The sequence below is a fragment of the Limulus polyphemus genome, unplaced genomic scaffold (genome assembly GCF_000517525.1).
Source record: "Limulus polyphemus unplaced genomic scaffold, Limulus_polyphemus-2.1.2 Scaffold433, whole genome shotgun sequence".
Lineage (NCBI taxonomy): Eukaryota > Metazoa > Arthropoda > Merostomata > Xiphosura > Limulidae > Limulus > Limulus polyphemus.
Genome location: NW_013666043.1, coordinates 299,256 through 318,077, shown reverse-complemented (window position 1 = coordinate 318,077; position 18,822 = coordinate 299,256). Strand labels below are relative to the sequence as shown.

At 33.3% G+C, this 18,822-nt stretch overlaps 1 protein-coding gene across 1 annotated transcript in view; it reads left to right on the top strand.

Annotated features, from left to right (window-relative positions):
• The window catches only part of LOC106458236 (ankyrin-3-like), a 217,974-nt gene that overhangs the window by 178,407 nt on the left and 20,745 nt on the right, over positions 1 to 18,822 (top strand). The window contains 5 exon segments of the mRNA XM_013917714.2: positions 424 to 552; positions 1,625 to 1,725; positions 6,193 to 6,283; positions 17,385 to 17,486; positions 18,222 to 18,362. Of these exon segments, the coding sequence (XP_013773168.2) occupies positions 424 to 552; positions 1,625 to 1,725; positions 6,193 to 6,283; positions 17,385 to 17,486; positions 18,222 to 18,362 (564 nt within the window).

Sequence of the window (18,822 nt, the reverse complement as noted above, 5' to 3'; positions counted from 1 at the left end):
GTATGAAATATATAGTAACTTTGGCTACATTTTCTCACTTAGTACTATTTTTTTCTAAACGTGACTAAAACAGTTTTATTATTTTCATGAAAACTTTATTAGAGTATTTTAATTTAATATTCTTAAAGATAATGAAGTGCCTTTTCATTATCGTATTAAAAATACCCATTTTATTGAATTAAATGCTTTAGAAACATTTCATGGTACATGATCTCACCAAGTGATTTATAAAGATTTATTTATTTATTTATTTTATTTATTTACAAAGTAAAGTAATAAAACTTTATTTTATACATGTGGATGAGTTAACTGAAGCACAGTGATGGAAATTCATTTTAAGATAAAAAAAAGTGTAAATAAATATTTGTATGAAATTTAGATTCTAAATTCCTTTTTTTTAACTTGATGTTCTGTTTTCTGAAGGCAATAACCTGGAGAAGGCACTGAGAAAAATCAGTAGAGAGGACATTGTTAATAAGTGCATGTTTAATGTAGAAGTTATTACTGATGATGTAGAGAAGGCAGTTGCTAAAGCACATCTTGACCAGTCAGGTAAATATTTGCATTTAGTTTTCTTTGTTTGGTTTTTGTTGTCTTGTGTTGAAATAAATCTCTAGAGAAGAACTCAAAATCATAATATTACATCAAATCAGTTACAAATATAACCAACAAAAGATAATTATACAGATTTGTTTTTTGTAAATTATGTTAATTCTCAAAACACTTGGTTTCTTTCTTTACCAATTTCTGGGAAGAGAAAGGATGTTAAAATTATGTTAATATACTTGTCCAAAAAGTTGTCTTAAAAACAAACATTGTACAAGTTTCTGTAAATCATAACTTTCTCCAGAAAATTTTGAGGAAACTACCAGTAATTAACTTAAACAATGAATTAGTGAAAGAGATTAAACATTTTTCCATATCTGGGTTATAACTGCTACTTGTATATATTTCTGATAATGTGTGTAGGTAATTCAATGTGCAAAAGCAGATACATGTTTCAATTCTTAGTGCACTTGTTCATAATGTATCGTCAACCTTCTTATGTCAGTACTTTGTAAGCTGGTATATTGATTAGCATGTGATGAAGTTGAAAAGTCATTTTTAATTGATTTGTAGGTATAGGCAATATATTTTTGTAGGGTATATGTAGGTGATGGGATATGATGTAGGACATTTATATTTTTTAGTACAGGTGACATTGCAGTAAAATAACTTAGCATTTGAAGTTAATTGTGTTTTAGTATTTGTAAAATCATCAAACTTCTGGCAACTCAGTGTACAATAATGATAACAGTAGTATGTACTTTAAAGTCTGTTAATATTAATTTAGTTATATTTCAGCAACATTTGAAGCTACTTCATTTTTCAGTAACTACATGTTTTATATACACTTGTAGCTTTCTGTTTTCCTTTCATGTTTTTGTCAATTTTAAAAGTAATTGTCTATAAGTTCTGTAATGTTTACAGTATCATTAGACAGTTTCTTTACTGGTTTCTATTGTTCTGCAAAAAATTAGATTGGTTGTTATGTAAGATATAAATTTCAAATGAATCAGTATGGAGAAACTGCATTAATTTATCTTCACTATGCACTGATACAGTTAATTGTTTGTCCATTTAGGATTTGATACCTTGAAAGATGAACTTGGTTCCTCACGAGATACCTCACTACAACAAGATATTTCTTTTAATGTGTCTTATGATGAACTGGACATAATGAAAGTATGTGTATTTCATTAAACTGAATATTTTTTTATGTTCTTGTGTTCTTTTTAGATGCAATCTTTTTGTTGTTGTTTTTACAATTTTTACATCTTCTGTAAACAATGATTTGACCTATAAACTGTGTATTAATTAATCTTTTTTTTTTTTACTATTCATAGCATAGCTCATAGGAAGAATATAATATTTACTAAAGCTAACCAAATTAAAACTTTTTTATCATTTAATAAATTCATAAATCTGAATTTGGGCAGTAGTTTAATTATTTCATCTTTTTTTGCTTCTAAAGTTAAGGAAAATTATTGGAAACCAGTATGCATAATTCATATTACTGTTGTAAAATCTTTCTAAAGTAAATTTTACAGTTTATGTGGAAATCATAATGACTTCCTTTAAAGACTTTTTCATTTCTTGATAAACTCATTATTGACCTTATAAACTGCAACATATTCTGTATGAGTGTACGTTTTATATGCTGAAACCGTATAATATAGTTCACTGATGTTTGTAATTGTGCAGAGACCAGTGTGGCATCAGCTTCTTCTTGATGAGGGAAGGCTGTATGCTACATCTTGTGGGCACATATACTGTAGTACTTAGGAAGTGAATTAGCTTTAATATTAAGCATTTCTGTTGGAAGTGGAGGCTACAAGGTAGGCACATATTGGTATAGCCCCCACAAAGCAGGCCTCCCCCCTTACCAGTACCTTCAGCAGAAGCAAATGTTTTTTGTGCTGGCTTATGGTTTTGTAGCTTTTTAGAGATAACTGGCTGAATAGTAATACCCACTCATAGTTATTACACAATCTGGCATTGTTTACAGAAGAGAAGAGAAGCTTGATCTGCAGGTAGTGCTGTAATAGAGGTTGATTCTAATAAATTAACAGATAGTTATCCTTTAGCATAATTCTTACTCTTTTAAGCCTGATTGGCAGTGGTTCTAAGGAAAGCATTTTATAAATGTTATAAAAAAAATAACATTAGCTTAAGTCATATACATGTAAATACAAATGCTAATAACTCCTAATCATTCTGTAATCAAAATGTCTAATATGAAATAATGGACATAGTCAATTATAATAACCAGACTTTCTACCGAGATAGTGTGTGTTACACTAAAATAATTTTAGGGCCTCATCACGTCATCACAGACCAAGTGGTCATGCTCTGTCTGAGGAATGTGCTTCTTGAATATTTCAGTAGCTTAGCTTCCATTGCAAAATACATCATCATAAGGCTGTCATGCTCAAAGCACACTACTCCTCCCCACATGCTTCCAATAAGCTATTTAGCTTACAAGAATGACTGTTTCACAGCTCCCATTTCAACTGTCCAATCACATAGACATCTATAGGTTCTGTATCAGGCAACTGGGCCAGTATGTTTTCATATAGAATACCTCTTTAATCCTCCAGCAGTTTGCTGTATGTGACAGTTGAATTCTAGACATGATTGGAAGTCTTATCTTGGTGAACCCATACCCTGATTGCCTAATTTCCAGATAGAGATAATTTTTTATTATGTTGTGCATTGTTGCCTTCATCATATGGACACTTTTTCCACTGACCTTTGTGTTTGTGGATTCTTATATGTGATAAGATGGCACACTTTTTGTGATATTTTGCAACAGAAAGGGCTATTCCAATACGATATCTTACCTCCCTCTCACAAAATAGCTTTTCTCAAGTAGTACTGCCCTTTACTGGCACAAATTTTTAATGCTCACCACAAGCCTTCTACTTTCCACTTCTGCATATCCACATGTAAATGATTATGCAGCAGCTCTCCACCAGTAAGAGCGTGACACAACCCCTATCGTAATTAGCCCCCTCTTCACATTTGCACTTATTAATCACTTCTCAATTGGCAGTAGTACTGTACAGACATGCTTGTTTTTGCTTGCAAATTTGTCAACGTTTTTCTTTGTACTACAGACTTAGTTTTCTCTACTATGTTTATGTTATTCCTTTATTTACAGGGGCCTTTTTGCTAGTATATTGTGAATCCCACTGTGTGGTGAGTGGTACCTGACCAGGTACACTTTTTTTTTTAAATCTGCACTGTCCATCCTGTGACCATGCTCGATGTCAATTGTAAGTCTTCCTACTGCAGACCTGATGAACAATTCCAGACGCTGTCAGATGTTGGTTATGTGTCTCCGTTCAGTTGTCATCTATGCCGAAACAGTTATATCACAGGTTTAGGTTACACACACTTTAGAGATGGGGTATTCTATAGGATTGCTAGTAGTTCTCTCTGATGGTCTTTTTGCTTCCTAAGTATGTTCATTCCAGACCATACACTCATGGACACACATAAATAAAGCAGACTGAGATTGCTGTCCATTTCTGATGCTCCATGGAGTTGAGACTTTTCCTACTGTGCCTGACATACAATTCCAGATGCCACCGGGTGTCGGTTGATCGACTCCATTGACGTGATAGCTCTCCATTTCAAAATAGGGTATCACAGTCACTTGTTGCACTGTCTTCAGTGATGTAGTCCTCCAGATTCTCCAATGAGTTTTATTCTTCTTTCTTCTATTGGAGTATGGGAGTCCTTGCCACTTACAAGTTCCTAGCCACTAGGGTGGTGGTCCATGGAAGCCTGTCCTCCTGAGTGATGCATCATACCACTCAGTTGAGAGTTTGGCAGTGGCATTCTACGGGTGTCAATGGCGTATAGCACTTCCTACTATGGGCCTGATCTACAATTACAGATACTGCCAGGTTTTGGCTGTAGCACAATGCCCTATTAATGGATATATGTATCTGATAAGTTGCTTTTTTCCCACTGCGGCATTCCTCTTTCTTACCATCAGTGGGTCTTGTGTTGGCTGGAGATGGCCTGGTCATGATTAGAATGTAGTTTGCTCCTCAGGTTGAGATGTTCTTCCTACCTACCATCCTCTGGATGTGGTTCCCCGAGGATCAGGTGTTGGTTGGAGATGGTCAAGCTCAGTAAGTCCTCACATGTGTTCGGGCCAGTATCCCTTCTCCTACTGTGGACTGAGATGTACCTCCAGTTTGTGGTCCCTCTTCCTACTGTCTACTGAATGTTGGTTCCCGAAGGATCTAGTGTTCATTGTAGCTGGACACAGCACATGTATTCCCACTTATGTACAGCCAGGTGTACTCCTCCTACCACAGCCTGGAAGAACCATACCCAATGCTGCCAGGTTTTGGACCACAGATGTCATTTCACCAAAGCTTTTCTCCTTCCTACCATCCACTGGATGTCGGTTCTTAGTGGATAAGGTATTGGTTGGGTTGGAAATACATGCTTGTCTTCCCTACCAATTTCTGTTTCGAGGTGAAGAGGTAGGTGATTCTCTGCCTACCACGGAACTGCTGTACAATTCAAGATTCTGCCAGGTGTTGGATGTGATTGAATTACCACAATGGTCTGTTATACCCTAGCTACTCCACATCTAGGGATCCCATTAATCTGTAATATGTATTATTGAATTCCTTTATGTTTTTCTGCCTTTTTATGTTTGTGACACAGTCATAAAAGAGTGAAGAGTATACCTGGATCAGATGTGGTGTGGTCTCCCATTGAAGTGTGATATTTTCTTTTTTAATTCCACACCTCATGATCTCTCTTTGGGTGCTTCCTAAAGAGAGTGATCATTTTTTCACTGGCCCTCCATCAGTTCAGTGTGAGATTCTAGCTATTTTGTGAGAGGAGGTAAAATATCTTATCAGAAGTTAACATTTTCCTAAACTGTAAGTGTATTTCCGATAGATACGTACCTTCTCTCACATTTTCCACCCAGCCTCCACTTCCAGTGGTTATGTGGTGTAGGTCTTCTGACCAATCTCGAAGTGATTAATGAGTGCAAATGTGGAGAGGACACTGGTTACGATAGGGCTTGTGTCGAACTCCTATTTGTGGAGAGCTGCTGCTTAATCATTTACATATGGATATGCAGAAGCTGGAGGTGGAAGGCTAGTGGCGAATGTTGAAAATTTTCACTGATAGACGGCAGTACTAATCAAGAAAACTATTTTGTGAGTGGAGGTATCTATTGGAAATACATATTCAGTTTAGGAAAATGTTAACTTCTATTCCCCTCTCTTTTTATTTTTGATTATTTAGTTTAGTCTTTGTTTCAGCAAAAGCTTGAAATTTTTATTACATATTTTGACCTATTAAGTCTTGAGAGATTTATTGTGTGGGCTGGGTATAGCCTAGTAGTTAATGTTCCTGAACTGTAATTTGGGGATGTTGGTATGCTGATGGTCAAGTAGTTGAAGGGTATTGTTAAATAGCTGCCTTTCCTCTAGTTTATCAGTTCAAAATTTGGGATTGCTATATGGAGATAGCCCTTGTGAAGCTTTACAAGTAAGTTTGATTCTGGGTTTAGTGTGTAAGTGGTCAGTAATTATTATCTGTTTTAGCGGGTCTTAAACTAGTTAAGATAAATTGTAATGACAAAGATTTTCATGATCTAAATCCCCACAGGAGGCAGAATCTGCTGAGGAAACCAGCAGTGAATCTGATTCTGACCATGAAATACAATTGCCTAGTACAGTAGAAAAGAAACCAGAAGAAGGTAGGTGTTTAATCTAATTCAGTTCTTCAGTCAGCTGCTACATGCATATGTGAAATCTGTTTTCTGAGTTGAGTTGCAGTTTTGCAAATTTTTTAATATTGATTTTTGTCAAATATGTGCTTGATATTTTTACCACTTTTCTAACAATTTCAATTAAATCCCTTTTTTGTCTTAAATTAGGTGTTTTATTAGAATATATCAAAAGAGATTTAGCAACTTTGTGTTTACTGATAATTTATCACTAGCAAAAGTGAATATTATTTTAAACTAGATATGTATAGTAATATGCAATATGTACCCCTGTACTATGTCAGAAGCATTATATATGGACAAACTTTGTATTAATTATCAATTTACCAAACACTGTGACTGTTTAAATAATATGTTATGTATCTCATTTATGATATTTCTTCATTCATCTATAATCAAGACTCATAAAGTTTGGGATGGGATTCTATTTTTTCCACATTGATCCCAAGCCTCAGATCATAAATCCGTAGAGACTCCTTAACATGGCAGCTTTATTCATCATTGGCCCTAGGCAAGATCTTAAACAAACATGAATTGGCAAGTACATCATATTCACCTATGGCATGTGTGAGTATGTTAGACTTAACTAAAGATCTAGCATTAGCACAGATGAACAATGCTTCTGTATTAAGGAGTCTCTGCTGATTTATAAACTGATGCCTGAAATCGGTGTTCTCAGTTTGACTTATAACTTACTAATAAAGCTTAAAATGTAACATTGAGTTATTTTATTTATTTTTTATTACTATAACTAATACAAAATGCGAGTATGTTACATTAAAGTGATTTTGGATATGCAAATCAGCAAGTCATGTGAGTCTCACAGCCGATATAATGTCGTTGTGGAATAGAATCTATTAGAACTACATTTGACATTGTTTTATGGGTAGTATGATGCCACCAAAAATTGGTTGCTTTTAGAAAGGATATGCAACAGCTATTTCCAATGCAACATATTCATACACTCAGATCATAAACATGAGCGCAGATTAAGAATTTATAATTTCCAATAAGGGGATATCCATTATATTTAATTGCATTGGAAAACAAAGGAATTAGCTTTGGGCACCAGGACCATCCAGAAAGAGATCTACAACAAAATGTACCCTACCAATGGTAAGCAAAGTATGGTATTTTGTAACAGGTGAGGATCCAAGAATACAAACTTCAGTGGCAAATGTTCACCATGTATACAGAAACTGCTTCTTTGATAACCATTCTCCCATTGCATACCTCAAGCAGCTAGAGAATGAATTGGGTGTTCATACTATTTCTTACAAAGACATATTGGTAAGGTTACCAGATGTAGTGCTTAGGAATTTCTGTGTGATTGAACTGTTGAAATGGTCTCTGGTAAACTATTGTCCTCATAAACTAGTTGGATTATGGAAAACAAGGAGGGATTTGGTGTGCTGTTGACCTGACAGCTTTACAACTGAAACTTTTGCAAGGGAAGCTGTGTACAGAGGTGTTGTCAAGATGCAAGGCCATCAGACAGAGCATGACCATAAATGGCAACATGGACTGTAATGACATGATGAGATTCCCAAATCATTTTAGTATAACATACTCAACCTCTTTATATCTACTACATTTGTTACTGTTTGTTTCTAATGTTAAGTGTAATATCTATCTTTATAACCTGTGTTTTTCCTTTATAGTTCTAGGTTTTTGACAAATGCAGGATAATATGAGGTACAAGTAATACAAAGAGAATATCTGACAAAGCATTAATGGGGTTTTTAAGTCCTTTTCAGTCACCACTAAAGTAATCTAAAATAATTTAGGTATTTGAATAATGTTAGAGCTTGTACCTAAAGCATTATTCCATATTATTTATCAGACCAGGTATTTAATGATTACTTATATATGATACAGATTTCTTTCTCACCAAAGGTAAAATAAAAAGATAATCTGTGATGTAGAGGCTTAATGCTTTCTTTGGTTAGCCGTGCTCTCTGCTGTAGACTGCAGTTTAACCTATTCAAGGCTCATCAGCCCAGCTTGAGCTAGAAAAACCAAGGAAATACAGTTAGGCCTCTTATAATGGTTAACTGTATTTAATGTTAATGGGGTTTTTTAGTCCTTTTTAATCACCAATAACTTAACCTATGCTAATTAGGTCTTTCAATAATGTGAAACTGCTGTCCACAGCAGAGGGTATGGCCAATCAAGGAAAGCATTAGGCCTCTAAATCACACATTTATTTTTTGATTTTACCTTTGGTGAGAAAGAAAAGAAATCTATAACATATATATGTAACCTGACAAAACAGTTGCATGTGTTTCATATTAACTCAGAGGACTCTCAAATAGTAAATCCTTTCATGTCACTGTATATCAAATTAAGCAATATTTGTTTGAGATAAAAAAAATTATGTATTGCTTAGTGTAAGATGATGATTGTTATAAACCAACAGTGCATTTTTAATCTAAAATATCTTCTAAGCATTCTATTTGAATGAAATTGATAATAAGTTTGAAAGTATGTTTAATATTTGATTTTTAGCATATTCATTTGATGATTATATGCATATGAATGTCATATCAAAATATTTCTTTTATTTCGTATTGCATCTCAAAAATCTTAACATTTTAGGCATTTTATTTTTTCCAGTATATTAACACCTGCACATGACTAAAAAGTTTTCCATGGCTTACCACTGTGTGTGATTAGTATTGGTTTATTTTAATTTTTTTTTTAAGTTATATTTTCTTTCAATAATCATAGTCTATAACTTATTATATTCTTGGTGTTAATTATGTATGCATGAATTTTATTTTTTAAACTCTTTATACCTATTTTTATTCTGCATGTTTTGATGAATGTTGCATGTTTTTGAAGAGTATTCTGGTGCTTGCAGTATTTGCTTGCTGAATATAAGTTTTTGTTCGGACACTGTTTCAACATGTGTCTACTTTTGCTTGAGAATGAGGGCAGATTTAGTGCTTTCTATGTAGCAGCAATAGCCTTTCATTACCATCTGAAATGCTTAGTTTATTAAAGATAGGAGAAAACTAACCTTTTAAATGCTGTTGGAGTTTTCAACACACTATCAATGGCACTTTTCAATTCCTAGTTTGCCAACTACAGCATGTACCTCAAAAAGAGGTAAATATTGAGCTATCTGTGAAATTGACTTCTCTAGAGGAAACTGAAAAAGTGGAAGAAAACATGAAACTCAGTTTTGAACAAGTGTCTGCATTAGAACCATCAGAAACAAAGACAGAGAAACAGGAAGATTTGACAAAGTTGGAAGGTGATATTGACAGTGAAGATGAACTGTCATCTTTTGAGAGTTAGAAAAGCCTTTAGAATGGTTAAAAGATGCTGATTCTGCAATTAAGTTACAATCTTCTGGAGAACAAAACTTTGAAGCTTCAGAAACATCTGTAGAGCAAGAAGAGAAAGGTAAACAAGGAGGTATTTTTGAAACTGTTCCTGAAAGAGACGAAACAGAAGAAAAGAAATGGGAAAAACTTGAAAATCTTGAAGAAGAACTTGGAGAAGAAGAACTCTCACCTTTTGAAGAGTTAGAAAAACCAGAAGAACAGCTGAAAGAAGATAGTTCAATGCTTGAATATGAAAATACTGAGGAAAAATTTGAAATTGACCAAAAATGGGAAAAACTAGAAAAGCCAGTAGAATCGCTTATGATAGATTCAAAAGTCATACCTGGAACTGAATCAGACCCTCCTGTAGAAGAAAAAGAAGAAAAGTTTCAAGAACTAGAAATACCATCAGACATATCTATGTTTGAACCTGAGTGTGTTTTAGATAGATCTGAAACAGAAGAACACAAATATGAAAATTTAGGTATATCAGATACTAAATCAACAGTTGAATCTAAAGGTCTTATAGAGTGCCAAGAAATTAAAGAGCAGAAATCTGAAGAATTACTTCCACCAGATGCATCTAGAGTTGAACATGTACTTACACCTGAATCTGTCACTGAATATTTTGAAGTAAAAGATCAAAAAGGTATATCAGATACTAAATCAACAGTTGAATCTAAAGGTCTTATAGAGTGCCAAGAAATTAAAGAGCAGAAATCTGAAGAATTACTTCCACCAGATGCATCTAGAGTTGAACATGTACTTACACCTGAATCTGTCACTGAATATTTTGAAGTAAAAGATCAAAGGCTTGAAGACCCCATTGTTGAACCTGATGTAGATACAAGAAATGATTCGGTAGAAAGAGAGATTCTTAAAGAAATTCAAAAAGAAGTAGAAACTGAAATCATACAAAAGGTTAAGCCAGAGTTTGTTGTGGAAGCAGAACCAGAGAAAGAAACTGAGGTAATAAAAGAACCAAAAATTATACCTATGACAGTACCTACAACTGTTGTGGAGAAAACAATGGTAAAGGAGGAGGAACTTGAAAATTTTGAAGTAACTGATAAAAAAACTGATCTGATCCAAACAGAAGTTGAAAATCAAAACATAAAAGAGTTAGGAAGCACAGAAGAAATAAAACCTGACCCTAAACTCTACCACAACAAAACAGAAATGGAAGAGCAGAAGTTTGTTGAAGTAGAAATGTCAGGGAAAGAGGAAGTTGTTTCTGAAACTGATTTTTGTGTAGGAAGACCAGAAATCGAAGAATTAAAAGAAGTTAATGATATAACTGAACCTGACATTTTTGCAGATGTAAGAGAAGTTGAAAAACAGGAACTTGAAGACTTCAATTTAGAAAAACCTGAGGACGTGAAACATATGTCTTACCCTGAGCTTATTACACAAAGGTCAGAAACAGAAGAACAAAAGTTTGAGAAAGTGGAAAAGCAAGAAGGTAGGTTTTAGTTTTGGTTCTTCTAAATCTTTACTTGTCTGGTCTTCCATTTTTAGTTTCTCATCAAAAAGTTCTGATTCAACCACAAAATTAACTTGTTTGCCAACTTCTGGATTTTCTACAATAGTCTCAGTTTCAGCTACAGTCTTGACATTTGTTTCAAGTGGTATTTCTAATTTTTCAAAACTTTGCTTTTCTACTTCTGATGCTTCTATTCCAGGTGCGAGCTCATCAATCCATGTAGGTTTTAGTTTTGGTTCTTCTAAATCTTTACTTGTCTGGTCTTCCATTTTTAGTTTCTCATCAAAAAGTTCTGATTCAACCACAAAATTAACTTGTGACTTTTCTAATTCTAATGATTCTGCGTGTGTAGGTGGTATAACAGGTTTTATTACAATTTATGGATTGATGAGCCTGCACCTGGAATAGAAGCATCAGAAGTAGAAAAGCAAAGTTTTGAAAAATTAGAAATACCACTTGAAACAAATGTCAAGACTGTAGCTGAAACTGAGACTATTGTAGAAAATCCAGAAGTTGGCAAACAAAAGTTTGAAGAAGAAGTTGTAGAAATATCTCAAGTGAAACCTGTGTCTGAGCCAGTGTCTCTTTTAGAAAAAACTATTCCTGATACAAGAGCTTTTGGCTCTGACAGCTCTCTTACCGAAGAACCAGAAGAGAGAATCCATCCTCATTTAGAAGAAGCTGTGAGTGTGATAAAACTCTCATCATCAGGTGGACCAGCAACAGAAGGTATTCTTTAGTATAGTGTCATTTGTGAATATGTGCATGTTTATAATTTGTGAGTGCTGGAACATTGTAGTATTGAGAAAGTAAATATATTTACTATATGTTCAAGATTTTTTGCATCATGTAAATTGCAACTGAGTGTATTGTTTGGTGACAAATTTGGTATTTGTGTAAATATATTATTATCGTGTTAATTATATCTGCCTCCACACACATATGCACATTAAAGTAGCTTGGTTAGTGATCAGAATTGTTAGAAAGTTTTCATACCTAGTAGCATGAGTATATTTATAAAAGTAGCTTGGTTAGTGATCAGAATTGTTAGAAAGTTTTCATACCTAGTAGCATGAGTATATTTATAAAAGTAGCTTGGTTAGTGATCAGAATTGTTAGAAAGTTTTCATACCTAGTAGCATGAGTATATTTAAAGAAGTAGCTTGGTTACTGATCAGAATTGTTAGAAAGTTTTCATACCTAGTAGCATGAGTATATTTATAGATGTAGCTTGGTTACTGATCAGAATTGTTAGAAAGTTTTCATACCTAATAGCATGAGTATATTTAAAGAAGTAGCTTGGTTACTGATCAGAATTGTTTAAAAGCTTTCTTACCTGGTAGCTTGAGTATGTTTACACAAGAATTGTTTGAGTTGCCAATATTTTGCTGTAACTTTTGAATCTATGACAATTTAATTGGAACAGTTAGCTTTAGTTGATGTGTATTTCATAACCACTTGGATAAATGCATTTTGAAATGAGAGTGTTCTATGTAATGTGTTTGCAAATGTCAGACAGATAATTTACTAATTTTAGTTTAGTTCATGTTGTTGTCATTATACATACCCAACTGTGTGCACTTCATAAATTCAAAATTCGCTCAACATGGTTGGGTCTCTGTTCCCTCGTACATGTTTTATGTTAAAAAGCTTCTGTAATTTCTTTTTCTTTCTATTTTTAAGTTTCGTATGAAGTTTTGTTGTTTAATAAATGATCATATTGAAGTAATGAGAAACAAAAACAAAGGGAAATATGTGTAAACACCACAGGGTCATAGAGACACCAGTAGACAAATTACTGCAAGAGTAATATAATTCAACTGTGTAAAATAGTTCTGGATCCACTGTGTGCACACACTGTGAAAGCCTAAAAAGTAACATAATTGTTGATGTAAACAATAGAAATGTAGTCCTAAAAACCACTGGAAATACATCCTTTTTTTCACGTTAACCCTCTGGACACAGGTAGGTAAAAGTCCACATAGCACATCCTTTTACAGTGTTACGTTCAAAATTTAATTAAACTACTTTATTATCAGTGTGTATCTGTGAACTTGACATCAAAATGTTAATGAATTAGATTTTAACACCATGTAAGTTTTAAATTCAAAAGGATATATTCAAATAAAATCTCAATCTTCACTTCTGTATATCACGTGACACTTGTTCCTTTCGATTTACTCAATTTAGATATTCTTTCCACCCCTATTTGAGCTTCTGGGTTTTATTACAGACTTATAGTATAGGTATTTCAAAGACATAATCTAATTTGATAGCCTCCAGTCATATTGATTTACAGAAATATAAACCAGAAAGTCAAACCCTCATACCACACTTTCCTCTCACATACTGTCTTTCAAAAATATGTCACTAGTTCTTTCTGGCATTTGCAACACATTATTTATAACCAAGAGAAAGAGATTTTAATTTACTGAATTACATGATTAAATAGCTCATTCTCATAACAGTTTTTGAATTATTCAGCCCACAAAGTTGAAGTTGCTATCGCTGAGTTCACTTCAACCAAGTAAGGGAAACATTGTAATGAATTTGTAGCTTAATCACAAAGCTAGTTAAATTATAATAGTTGTAGGACATTCTTTTCTTTGTGCATGTTATTATTTTGTATTTCTAATTAAATATTTGAAATAAATAAAAATTCAGTAAAGTACCAACAGCAATCTTACCAAAAATTAAGGTTAATTTTTATTGAGACTTCAATGACAAAAAAGTACAAGACCCACATAAGTACTAAATTTCTTGTTTTTTTATGTATGTTTTTTTATCTATTGTTATAAAAGTTAACTAAAATGTAAAAATTAGAAACTTATTAAGTTAGATAAGAGAATAAATGAAAAAAATTTAATAAGAAAAATTCTTAGCAAGGTATACGTGCAAGCTGCACCTGCTTTATGTAATTCAATACTTTGTTTTATCATAACTTAATCCATTTTCTCACTGAGTGTTTATAGCTTTTTTAAGCACATTTAGTACTTGACACTTCAAAGAGCAATAAAACTAAATAAAAACATATGTAAACTGTTACAGCCCGAGGCTGTTTAGGAAAAATATTTGTAATTTCCTCTTAAAATCTGCAGTTTATTCCAAAAAGAAAAAAGTAACTTAGATTTATTTAATTTTTTTTATGTTGGTTACAAGGTCTGTAAAATGGACAGCCTGTATAGTGTTAAGGTAAAGAAAATAACAGATAAAACATAAAGCTTTACTGAAAAAAACTTTCAATATTTATGTAAGAGGTCCTAAAGGTTATGCAGATGAAATTTAAAAACTGTCAGATAGAAAAAGTATTTTTAATCTTAACTTTGCTCTAATTAGATTAGTTAGAGTTTGAGTCAGAGTATGATTCCATAAATTCACAAATGATCTTTAGTAAAAATACTTAATTTAAAAAATCTGATTTTTTGTGAGGATATACTTACTACATTAAAAATTATGGTACACATAGTTTTGTGGTTATATGGTGGTTAAAAGGTTATTCAAAATGGCTAAGTCCTTATACAAGGAGCTAATCACAAGATTCTTTCTTAAAAATAGTAAAAAGCATCACATCATGAAAATAGTGCGAGGTACCATCCATATAATTAAGTATGCAAAAATATTGTGAATTCTTTTCCCCCTTATCTACTTCTTCCATAGCTTTTTCCCGTATCTATATGGGGTCACTATTTTCGGTTTTGGCAGGGTTTTTAGGGCCGGATGCCCTTCCTGACGCCAACCATCCCCTAATTTAGCAGTGTAAGACTAGAGAGAAGGCTGCTAGTCATCACCACCCACCACCAACTCTTGGGCTACTCTTTTACCAACGAATAGTGGGATTGACCATCACATTATAACGCCCCCACGGCTAAAAGGGCGAGCATGTTTGGTGGGATGGGGGCGCGAACCCGCGACCCGCAGATTGCGAATCGAGCGTCTTACCCACCTGGCCATGCCGGGCCTTTCCCCCTTATCTACTAATGTAACCAATGACAACATCCCTCATGTGTACATACACATCAATGGTATACTAAAAGGCCAAATAATTACAAATTTCAAAATGGATAAAAAATGTTTTTATTGTGCTTTTAAAAGTTGCTTTGGGTTGTAAAACACTAAATTTGTGTTTAGAAGTAAGAAAATAATACATTGCTAAAAAACAACAGGAAACAGAATTAATAAAAGCATCTAAACTTGAGTGAACAAGTGCTATATAGCCATCAATGAGACATTTTGTCACTATTAGACCTCAAATTCCCTCATATGGAATAAACATCTCGCATCGCTGGAATCTGTAAAAATCAGCCAAGAAAGAAAATATAGGGGTTGGACAGAAAAAGTTTCTTAGCACATATTTAAAGACCATGGTGGACAGTCATTTGTCATCATGGCCACGTATGACTCCTGCATCAAAGGTAGCAAGAGAGTGGTTTGGGCATTCATTGTTTAATGGAGCAACAACATTCTGCATAAGGTTCTTGGAGTATTCAAGCTTCCCACAAGCAGCACAAAGATGGAGCTGGAAGCTATAAAGCAAGATCTCAGAATACTGAAAGCAAATATACAGCATCACCAACATAACATTTTCAACTGACTCACAGGCAGTATCTCATAAAATTCAGTGGTTGGTTGATGAATGGCAGAGAGCAAAGCATCTCCATGGTAAGACCCAGTTGTATGTATCAGCCTTGCAGGAGTAAAGCTAAACGAGGAAGCTGATGATCTTGCTGAAGAAACTCATTTATCAAATCCAGCACCACTCTCCTGGCAGGTTTATCCTCTGCACTAGTATGGTGAAAGCAACAATCATGGAAGGTCATCTTCGACATTTAGAGAGAGATTGAGACTGCTGGAAAACAAAGTACCTTATGGTTTAGCTAGGGAAAGCAAAAGATGTGGGATCAGAAGAATAGTATACAGAAAGAAGACAACTAGTAACATCTGTAAAGTAACTCTATTCTACCTTCTATGAGGTAGCTTTTCTCCACATGAATGGTTAGTGCCTACCAGTGCGACTTCTGAGATCATCATCTAGTACTCCACTGAACCAAAAGCACCTAATGATTAGGAGCAAATAAAAATACTGAATTAAAAAGTACTCCCAAAATTGAAAAGGATAGTTAACAAAAGGCCACTGATTTAACTCATGACCAGAGGTTTCATTTTACATAAAGAACCATTTGTTCTTAGAAAGTGTGACATTTATATAACATGAAAAAAGGCAGTCTGAAGGCTTATGTGCATATATATGCTAATTGCCTTACCCCCTCCCCCCTTTTTTCTGCTTACAATTGACAGTACCCCTCTGTACATACATATTGTATGGATGGTACTACAGCTTTTGTAAATGTTAGCATTTCACATAATTTATATTGATTGAGTCAGTTGTGAAAGTATTAAAGGAAGCCATAATTAACAAATTACCACAGTACATGTATGTTTTAACATTTTATAAAATGAGTATTGATTGATTTAGTTTTAAAATAATAAAAGGAAACCATAGTTAAATAAAATTAAATGTTTATGTGTTAAGGTTAGTTAGAAGGACTTCAGAATATACAGAGTCAGTCCAAATTCAACCCTTAAAGATGTTAAGCTATTTTCTTACTTTGCTTTTTTTCTACATTGTAAGGCCAGTATATGCTTTCCCAGAATAGGTCAATCTCTCATCTAATACTAATCACACTATATGTTCACAAATGTGAACATATGAAATCAACCATTATCTTTGCCTTTAGCTTTTATGGTTTTTGTATTGAAACCTGCCAGGCACATGAGATTATTGTGCTGAAAAATTACCAGTGTAAGAATATGATAGCTCATTTGTTATTGCTCATTTGTATTTGTTACAAACTGCATCATCATATATTCTGAAGAAACTGTTTTTGTTATCTTATACTCTAAAAAGTGATTTTTCAGCATATGTATATGTGTGACTATCTATATGTAGATATACATACATACAACATATAATAAGAATATGTGCATTAAAAATTAATATATGTAATTATTAAAAGCACAGCAGTGAATAATAGTGTGTATGTGTAAGGAACAAATAATTTTGTAGTCTTTAGGGGTTCAATATCTGTAGTTCTTCTGAAAGAAGTTATTGTTTGGTATTCAGTGACTTTTGTAGGACTATATGTCTAAGTTCATCGCCAGCAGATATCCTCCTTGGTTGTTCATAATTAGCAAAATGCACTAATATGAAAAATATTTATCCGTATAAGTTAACTTTTTTCTTTTGTGGTATACACAGAGTCCGACAAACAAGAAATACAAGAACCAACCATATCTGAAGAAATCTTTGACAATAAGTTTCCAGATGTTGAGCTGAAAGAAGAACCCAAAGTTGACCAAGGTAAGGTTGAAAGATCTCAATATTTTCAGCTGAGGTAAATATCTTAATTATTGACTGTGTAATATAGTGATATTTGTGTATATAAAATTAACTGTAATATACAGTGTTCAGTGAGTATATATTTAAATTAGCAATTGCCACGAGTAAGGATAAAAATGTAAACTCAACCTGTCATAACAGGAAATTGACTGAAGATATATGAACAACTTGAGGTATCTTGATTCAAACTACTTTCCATTCTCATTAGCATTCAAGCAAAAACATTCTCAAGTTTTAACAGATATTAGGTCAAATAAGCTCAGTGTCAGTGAGTCGTATGAGCCATCTTTAAATGGCAGTTACCAAATTATTATTTTTTTAACATAGGTACATTTACAATAAATTCAGTATACCCATGAGTACAGATGCTGTTAAGTAAATACATTTAACTAATAATAAAACTGTTTAGTATTTTATTTATGTATGTGATTGGAGGTATCTCTTTTCTTGCTTTTGCTCAGAAACAAAATGGAAAATATGTGTACATATCTTTATTCAAAATTGTATGTCATCATATATGCATATGCAAAAAAAAGTGGAGTTGTGTTTAATGTTACATTGTTTTCATTAATACAAATAAATTCTGTAAGAAGTTGAAAAAATTAGTTTTTAATTATCATCTTTTTTTATACTTTTGAACATAAAACAAACCTGAAAGATGAAGCTAATCTAGGACTACATTTTCTATATAATTAGAGTCAACTGAACCAGAAGAGATTATCACAGAAGTAAAACAAGGTGATACTCAGACTACTCAAACTGAAACAAAGGAGATCCTAGATGATGGCACCATTAGGCATACTGTCAACACAGTTACTAAGATTACGGTTGTTCATGGTGAGTCTTTTGAAGAATTCAAGTGAATACATAATGATCTGTTTGTATTGTGTATTTCTCAGTTTGTGTTTTAACTATAATGATGGTTATTAGTCACATAGAATATAGGGTTTTCCACTATCTTGAAGAGTTGAAGTTTTTCTTTGGGCATGTATATTTGATTAAAGCAGACCTTATTGGTCTTTAAAAAATTTTGATGTGGCACTGAGTGATTAATACTGTGTTGAGTAAACAGTATTTTTAATGTTTAGTTTGTTTGAAAAGTTTTTTTGGTGTACAAAACTTGAAGATAGCTTTTATATGTGGAAACATCTGTTAGCTGAGTTCTTGCACAGATCTTAAAATATAATGTTGATAAACGGAAACATCGGCACATGTGTCCTGTTTACCTAAAACTACCATGGATTGGTAACATTTCAACAAAAATCGAAAAACAATTGAAAACGGCCATTATTAAATA